This window comes from Aquarana catesbeiana, linkage group LG04 (assembly GCF_042186555.1).
Source record: "Aquarana catesbeiana isolate 2022-GZ linkage group LG04, ASM4218655v1, whole genome shotgun sequence".
Taxonomy (NCBI): domain Eukaryota; kingdom Metazoa; phylum Chordata; class Amphibia; order Anura; family Ranidae; genus Aquarana; species Aquarana catesbeiana.
In genome coordinates this window covers 422,055,457-422,064,753 of record NC_133327.1, presented here as the reverse complement: position 1 = coordinate 422,064,753, position 9,297 = coordinate 422,055,457, and the positions used below count along the sequence as shown (strand labels likewise).

The 9,297-nt window shown below is 34.6% G+C and overlaps 1 protein-coding gene across 1 annotated transcript; it reads left to right on the top strand.

Moving 5' to 3' along the window:
• The first annotated feature begins 2,901 nt into the window (after positions 1-2,901).
• Positions 2,902-4,760, top strand: OLIG3 (oligodendrocyte transcription factor 3). Its single transcript, XM_073629137.1, has one exon. It carries the CDS (start codon positions 3,173-3,175, stop codon positions 3,983-3,985), a length of 813 nt encoding a protein of 270 aa, XP_073485238.1. The 5' UTR covers positions 2,902-3,172; the 3' UTR covers positions 3,986-4,760.
• Positions 4,761-9,297: the final 4,537 nt, after the last annotated feature.

The window sequence follows — 9,297 nt, the reverse complement described above, 5'->3', positions numbered from 1 at the left end:
CATATTACATTGTTCACAAATAGGAGAGACTGCCATGAACACATGACATATACTCCCTGAGACCCTACAGGCTCTAGATGTGTATGGATCGATGGAAAGATGTACGAATGCAACTACTGATGCAACTCAAAATGTAAGTGGACCAAGTGCAACAAAATGTTAGTTTTAGTGAAAAAGTCAAAAATGAAAAAAAAAAAGTAATAGATTTAGGTAAAAACTAAAGCAAAAAATGTCAAACTCTCACAAGTGTAATGAAAAAAAATGTCAGTGACTGTGTAATTATTTATGCACTTAGGTAAGAATAATAATGTGGTACAGAGAAGGAATGTCATTCCACAATCTGAAAAAAATATACTAATGTCCCACTCCTGCCCTGCCCTAGTCTACATTATTGTGCAGCTATGAGCAGTAATCACATAATATACAATATATATCTATAGATAGATAGATAGATAGATAGATAGATAGATAGATAGATAGATAGATAGATAGATAGATAGATAGAGATAGATGGCTATCTATCTAACATAAATGAAATATAAATCATATAAAAAACTATCAAACTATGGTATATTGCATTGTTATATTCCCCAAGTATTTATGTTTTGTATTTGGGCTACCAATTACAAAATCAGTTCTTAGAAAGTTATTTTTAAATTCTTCTCCTGAACAATGCCTGCAATAATTTATAAATATAGAGATATATATCTATATATATCTATATAATATTATTGCAACCAAAAATCTAAGGCTATGGAACGTGAATACACTAAAAGAACAAACACATTTCCCAAAAAACAGTAAAGCTAACCACCTAAATTCGCTTACCCAGCTGTCATACAGTTTAGCAAGATTGTTGCAACTTCTGATCAGTGAAATCGTTCAGCCATCAGGCAGTAATATTGGTGATGATCTATACTCATACCAATACCAAGACGACCGAGCTAATCAGAAATGGATAAAAAAAAGGAAATATAGACAACTACATCCTGACTTGGGGGATTTACAGGCATCACTGTAGTGTCTTCCCCCAGCAGATAATGAGAGGGTAAAGATTTTTAATAGATGGATGTATAGACTTGATATGCGTTTAATAAGAATCACATCCCTATCAGGCTGCAACTCACCAAGTCCCATCCCCTAGCATTGGCGACTGTCACCCTGAGCCATCCATTTGCTGGGAATGAGCAAAGTTGAAATTCTACATCGTGTCTGATTGCTTGTTCTGCTAAAGAGAAGGCTTCATGTACTGGAGAGTGGAGACAACCAAAATACATTTCCTTAGCGACTAAACACGTGCAAACAAAAAGGATATACTAAGACATCCGACCGATCTAATAATAACCTAAACATAGCAGGTACAAAAAGTTCAAATAATTCGTTTGGAAAAGTATAGTAGACTGCGATGCCCTTCACATATAATTGAAAAATTATATATCCCCATTATAATTTGTTTTAAAATGTGTTTATATACTCAAATAAATAAATATATATAGATATATCTATATATATCTATATATAAAGTATCTCTAAACTTTCAGGCTCCACGCACACTGGGCTTAAAAAAAAAACGACAGTTCCCCTGGCAGGAGAAAAAAAGCATTTTTGTACACATTGGCTGATATACGAAACAATGGACAAATGTATTACTTTACTTTATGGTGTTTAATGACATTTATTATTAAAGACAGCATGCTTATTCACTTGTGTCTGTCGTTTATTTTGACTCTTCCTGGATATACTAACAGCAAAACGCTCTTGTGTTGTTTATTTAAATCGATCTTTTTTTAAACGGATTGTCAGAACCTGTTGTAAGAAATATTGATATTATTTTGCTTTTATTATTTACCCGTGAATTGCCAATAACCTGAATGGATATAATAATAATTACTCCGATACTGTGATACACGGGAAATAGAAGCGTTGTGATTTTTACTAGCAGGTTAACAGCCATTCTGGTGGATATCAAAAATAATACTAATGAATAAACTTTATGCTAATAAATGCATTTTATAAATAGTACGAATAAATAGAGACCGCACTGTTTCCTGGTCTGGAAATGGCTACTTGAGTACAAACTCTTCCAAGTTTTTCTTTGATGAAAACTAATGACTGGATAGCAAGATATAGATAGATAGATAGATAGATAGATAGATAGATAGATAGATAGATAGATAGATAGATAGATAGATAGATAGATAGATAGATAGATAGATAGCAGAAAAATAGATAGATAGCTAGGAAAGAAAGAAAGAAAGAAAGAAAGAAAGAAAGAAAGAAAGAAAGAAAGAAAGAAAGAAAGAAAGAAAGAAAGAAAGAAAGAAAGAAAGAAAGAAAGAAAAGAAAGAAAAGGAATAAAGATCGATGTTAAAAGTTTGACCCGATATGCTACCTATTTCATATCCACGGGAAGTTCACTTATACAAATTAATGATCTATTACATATTTTTTTAAATGATGTATCTATTAAATAAAGATGGAATCGTTACATTAATTGAAAGATAACGAAGCTCACAGACACAATAGAGATACAGAGTATTCCTGGAGACGCTACAAAAAAAAGTATGATTATATAGACTAGTATAGTATTCTGCTAGTGCAGGTGAATATAAGTGAAGTGTATGATGGAGATGCATGCATGTAGCATATCTGAGTTGAAGACAGGCATAATAAGCTGAGTATTAGGAAGGGGGTAGGAAGGGAAGCCCCTGCAGTGGTCAGCTTCTTGTGAGTCTGTCACTCAAGGGTTTTGTGTTTCCTTGGCTCCGGATGGTCCATGGCTGAGATGTCCCATGGTGGCATCACAATGAATATGAATAGGGCCTCTTGCTTAATGGGACAGTCAAAGCGCACCGCCCTGAATAATAGCACGTCATCCTAACAAGACCATTATAGATAGGAGGGCTTCTTTTGTCTGTCTCCTCTGAAGTAGCTCTATAAATGTCCCCCTTTTCAGTCTGACTGTGCAGTTCATTCACAGCTCGCCTTGGGTACCTGGAGGCAAGAGAGAAAGAGAGAGAGAACTACTACTGTAGCTAACAGAGAAAGGAGGGAGCACATCTACACCGCTGAGCTCTCAGAAAGCCCTCCATAGACTTGTACATTTGGATCTCTTCTTCAGAGAAGTTTGCATGAAGAGAAGTCTCTATTTAAGCTCAGAAAGCTCTGTACAATGAATTCTGACTCTAGCTCAATGTCCAGCAGAGCCTCCTCTCCAGACATGGATGAGATGTATCTCAGAGGTCACCACCACCACCATCATCATCATCACCACCACCAGGACAACCTACTCAACTCAGTCTCCTCCACTCAGAACGATCTCATGCAGAAGATGACAGATGAAGTCCTCTCCAGACACAACAAGGGAGATGCAGAGAGCGCCAAATACAAAATCAAGAAGCAACTATCTGAGCAGGACGTTCAGCAGCTCAGGCTAAAAATCAATGGCCGTGAGCGCAAAAGGATGCACGACCTGAACCTTGCCATGGATGGCTTGAGGGAAGTCATGCCCTATGCCCATGGGCCATCAGTAAGGAAACTTTCCAAAATCGCCACCTTGCTGCTTGCCAGAAACTATATCCTGATGCTGACAAGTTCATTGGAGGAGATGAAAAGACTTGTGGGTGAGATCTATGGGGGTCACCATTCAGCATTTCACTGTGGGACAATGGGGCATTCTGCCACTCACCCAGTCCACCCATCCAACACAGTCCACCAGGTGCATCCCATCTTGGGCACCGCACTGGCATCCAACAACTCCTCTAGCCTTTCTGCCGGTTTACCAGGGATTGGCAACATCAGACCAGCGCACTCACTGCTGAAAACCCCCTCCGCCCCTCCAATGCCCCTTGGCACTGGCTTCCAGCACTGGGCAGGTCTCCCATGCCCCTGCACTATCTGTCAGATGCCACCACCACCCCAGCTATCTGCCCTTACAAGCCATTTGGGTAGGATGTCTTCAGAAGCCAAGGACTTACTGAAGTAGTGCCAGCTGTACAGAGACTCCCCATTCAGATGAATGACATATATAAGAATATATAAATATAAATATATATATATACGTATATATTTGTGGTGATGCAGGAAGACTCAGACAAGCAATTCTGCTTGCATGCATGCTTCTTTTATTTTCTATACCACTGTTCAGTTACCATCCTCAGTTCTGTTATCAATTATCATCAAGGTAAAGGTAACTTGGATAATTGTAATATTGCTGTTTTAGTTTTGTATGTACAATTGATGTCATCATAAGATCATAGAGTGAGATGTTGGACATGTTTGCTATATTATCCATCCCATTTGTGAAGGACTATGACATAACTGTATATTTAATTTGTACCAGAGAACTGAAAATAAGGCATGCATGCTAGGAGCTAGTCTTGTGGATACATTTGCCTGGCTACCATGCAATTTTCCTTGTAACAAGGATTTTTTTTTATTAGTGAATTCTTTGAAATCCAAGGAGTGTCTCATTGACTTTGTACATTATAGAAAAAGGCTGGACTGTAAGCAGCGTGTGTCCCCAGGTTTAGTATATTTCCTTACTGGTGTCCAGTATGAAGTTGTCACTAAGGACTGCCCAGGTCCTCCTTGTCTTCAATGCAGAGAACTGGTCCCAATATTCACCACCGCAGAGCTGATCGTCTACTCTCACGAATATGGACGTGTATTGCCCATTGATTTGAACGATCTTGTCGTATTTGTTTGTTTCCTTTTTCGTTATTATTTAGTTCCTGGGCATTTGCTTCAAACTATTTTGTTAGGCCTCAAAGAGAGCTTGTGTCTTTATTTTTTATATTCTTGATAAGTATCAAAATATTTATTATGATCCAACTTTGTTTCAAATAAAAAACATATTTGGAATTTACTTATTTGTTTTTGTCATTATTCCTTTTACTTCGCATTTGTTTTCATTCCTCAATATGTATAACTGCTAGTAAAAGCAGCGAATTGAAATATAAAATGATATATAATTATACAGTATGTTAATCCAGAATTGCATTCCTCACTGTGCATAACTTCTAGTAAAAGCAACGAATATAAATATTAAATGATGCATACTAATATACAGTATGATAATCCAATAAAAGATTATTATTATTATACAGCATTTATAAAGGAAGATAGTACAATACAATTTATTAAAGAGGGCTAGGAGCGCCCTGCTCCTGAGAGCTTAGAATCTAATGGATTTGAGCTATGATTTTAAATCAAGTGATATATAAATCATTTTAGCGAGTGATGCATTATACAATTCATATTCCCAATAAGTGGCAGCTACATTGTAACAAGCTCTTCTAATGTGTCATATGAACTGTCAATCGCCGAATATTTCATACGATTATAATGCAAATACTATCCTATTATTATATTATACGTAATCTGAAAATGTGCAGATTTAAGGTACATCAGACCAGGGAAGTCATGTTCTCAGATGAAGGAAAGACTGACAAATAATTCAATTATTAAGAATAGCCTAATCGGTCATATGATGAGAGCACAGAGGTCGATTATGTAAGTTGAGATTTCTCACTTTAGATGGGAAGATATACCTTAATTGTCCATGTGTTTAGTTTTTACACAACTGGATAATTGAAGTAAAGCATCACTCTTTTGTGAGTAAAGTTTCTCAACTCCATCAGTAAAACTGCCCCCCCCCCCCCCCCCCAAAAAAAAAAGAAAAATCAAAACGCAAAACAGAGCCCATCGACCACACAAAAAAGAACCCATAGAAAGTATTTCTAATTTATACATACTACCATATAATCACTGACGTCACACATCTCACTTTTTACAATTGTAAAAATAGTCCTGAAGGTAATATTGATCTAAAATAGTTTTCTTGGACAGGTCTGATTTGTTGTAGAATGACAGAGATGATTTCCAGTGGGATCAATATTTGGAACAGGGACCTGCACTCTTTTTTGAGTTTAGTTTCTTAACTCCTTTAATAAATCAGTCTCATCTTCTCTGTTTAGGGGAACCCTAAACTGTTCCCCTTCTAAACGTCAGTATGTCAAGCAGAGCCCACCGATCACACAGAAAAAAACCCCACAGAAAGCATTTATCATTTATACATATCACCATATAAACGCTGACGTCACACATCTCACTTTTTTGGTAAAATATTATTGATTACATGGTTCTTCCTAAGTTAATATTTATCTGATTTACTTCTCTTGGACAAGCTTGATGTAGAGTGATAAACATGATATCCAGTGGGATCAATATTTGTACGACCACTATCTTATGAACACAGTTGTAGTCATAGGAAGTGTGATGACCCCCCTCCACTAAACTGACAGCCAGGGGCACCTAGTATTTGATTTCAGGTGGAGATTCTCAGTGTGTGAAGACAGTCTTACATGGCATATATTACCCATCATCACAAGTTTACATTTTATGATCTGTCACCGAGTTAGGGAACACAAACTACATTTCCATTTCTATTTGGGAGGGTAATGGGTCATTAAAATGAGCATTCAAATGTGTGATTTCACCTAAAAGCCCAGGAGGTATAAAGCCACCTAAGCACCATCACAAAGGCCACCAGAGACCTTTCCCACCATTTAGAGATGGTGGTCCCTTCACTTGTGTAAATGAGCTAGCCTCTACTAAAAGCAAATGGTTCGGTGTCCTCTGTTAATGATACATCCAGCACTTGTGATAGATGATGAGAGAAGCCAGGAGCTTAGATTTTTAGATATGGGAACCTGGTGAGGCGCAGTGCTATTTGATCTGCACAGGTAGTCATCATTTGTGGTCTGAACCTGATAAATGGCTCTGGGGTGCCTTTCCCAACTACCTTACGATCCAAGTGATATATGATCCGTAACTTTCCACTTACAAAAATAATACTAGGTCATATATATATATATATATATATACATACACACACACACGTATATATATATATATATATATATATATATATATATATATATATATATATATATATATATATATGTTTAATGTAGCATATGTGAAATTATGAGATGGAATTCATTGTTTTGTATGGTATGGTTATATATATATATATATATATATATATATATATATATATATATATATATATATATATATATACCATACCATACCATACCATACAAAACAATGAATTCCATCTCATAATTTCACATATGCTACATTAAACATTCCACAATGTTACATTTCCTGGGTTGACATCTCTGCAGATATAGCTATAATAAAATATATTTATTTAATTTGATATAATCGTTTAGAATAAACAACTTTTTTGCATATTCAGTTGAAATGCCCTTATCAAGATTCATAATAAAATTTGAGTGAAATCAGTTTCTCTTCATAACGATCATCTATGAGATTTTAAAACAAAAATAATGAAAGGTCGAGGTGTAGGTTACTTTAAAGTCACAAGATCTGATTTCAGTCAAACAGAAATGATGCATTTTAGATGTATATAGACCCAGAAAAATAAAAATGAATACAATATGTAACAGCTTTGCCAATATTTACAAATCTTTACACTGAGGCTGAGGAGTGGAAAATCCTCACTCACGAACATGAATAAAATATTTTCATAATTTAATCATAATAAAATAATAATAAAAAATAATATAGACCCAGGAAAAAAAGGCATTTGTAACAGCTTTGCCAATATTTACAAATTCTTACACCGAGGCTGATTTACTGAAGGACTGGATAATCTTCACTCAATACATTGAATAAAATATATAATAATAATAATAATAATAATAATAAAAATAATAATAATAATATCAGGAACATAAATAATACATGACATAATAAATCCTCACAGAATAAATACATTTTCAATTATCTAATCATGTGAAAAGCAAATTCCTGTTTGTTTATTTCATCTGCACAAAACTTATAACTGAAGTGAACATAGGCGCAATTTTTGTGAGGATTCTTAACTTTTTTTAGTAGATCAACCTGGATGTATTAAAAATGGTTTATCTGGCAGTTCCCCAAACCTTAGCATGGGCTAATGCATTTGCTTACAAACATATTAGGCCGAAATCTCAAAACTTTAACACAATGATAAGGATCAAGTGGCTGCAATTTCAATCTTTAAAAAGTGTTAGTTTTCTAAGTTGAGGAAACGATAAGACAAACTCACTGAAAGTTCTTTTAATAGAATAATAATAATAATAATATTTCCCATTATCTCTATCTCCATGTGTTGTGGATCAGGTAATACACACATATAATATATAATACTAGGATCATTTAAAGTAAGTTTCTTTACAGTTGGTCTAAATTCGAAATGTAAGATCTTTGCTTTAGTTTAGTACATGTAAAAATGTAGGACAGGGTTTGTGGAAAGGCTGTATCTCTTTCAGAAGCGATACAAGTCTTTCCATTCTCTTTGCTAAACAGTTTGTTAAATGTTACATTGCAAACAAAATCCTGAAAATTTGGGAAGTGTATACAGCAGCCATCGCAGCACTCCCAGTACCCATCTATGAGTATGATACAGAAGATTCAGCAGAAGACATGACATAATGCTGGGCTGTATTCGACAGAACAGAAAACTATTATAGACTGTGTATTATAACTAGTATAGACTGTATATTATAGATATGTAAAACTATTATAGCTTGTGTATTATAACTATTATAGATTGTGTATTATAACTATTATAGACTGTAATATTATAGATATGTCAAACTATTATAGATTGTGTATTTGAATTATTACAGACTCAATTTTATAGATATATAAAAGTATTATAGATTGGGTATTATAACTATTATAGACTGTATATCTATAGATATGTAAAACTATTATAGCTTGTGTATTATAACTATTATAGATTGTGTATTATAACTATTATAGACTGTAATATTATAGATACGTCAAACTATTATAGATTGTGTATTTGAACTATGATAGACTCAATTTTATAAATATGTAAAAGTATTGGTGATTGGGTATTATAACTATTATAGACTAAATTATATAGATATATAAAACTTTTATAGACGGTGTATTATAATTATTATAGACTGTATATTATAAATATGTATAACTATTATAGATTGTGTAATATAACTATTATAGACTGTTTAAAATCAAGTGAAGAGATTTGGATGATGTGTACAGTACAAGGGACGTTTGATTGTGTCATGCATTACATTACAACATTAGTAAAGCTAGTTCATACTGATGCAGTCTGCAGCCCGATCCGACTGTTCTAATTTGTCCGAGCTGCACAGTGCTGGAGGTGGTGGGAGCTCAGAGAGGAATTCTACTGGACCACAGGGTTTTATAACTCTGTGAAAAACTTCTATG

Bases quoted from the DNA above. Each gene is read 5' to 3' on its own strand.
- OLIG3 (XM_073629137.1), top strand. From the start codon at position 3,173: ATGAATTCTGACTCTAGCTCAATGTCCAGCAGAGCCTCCTCTCCAGAC.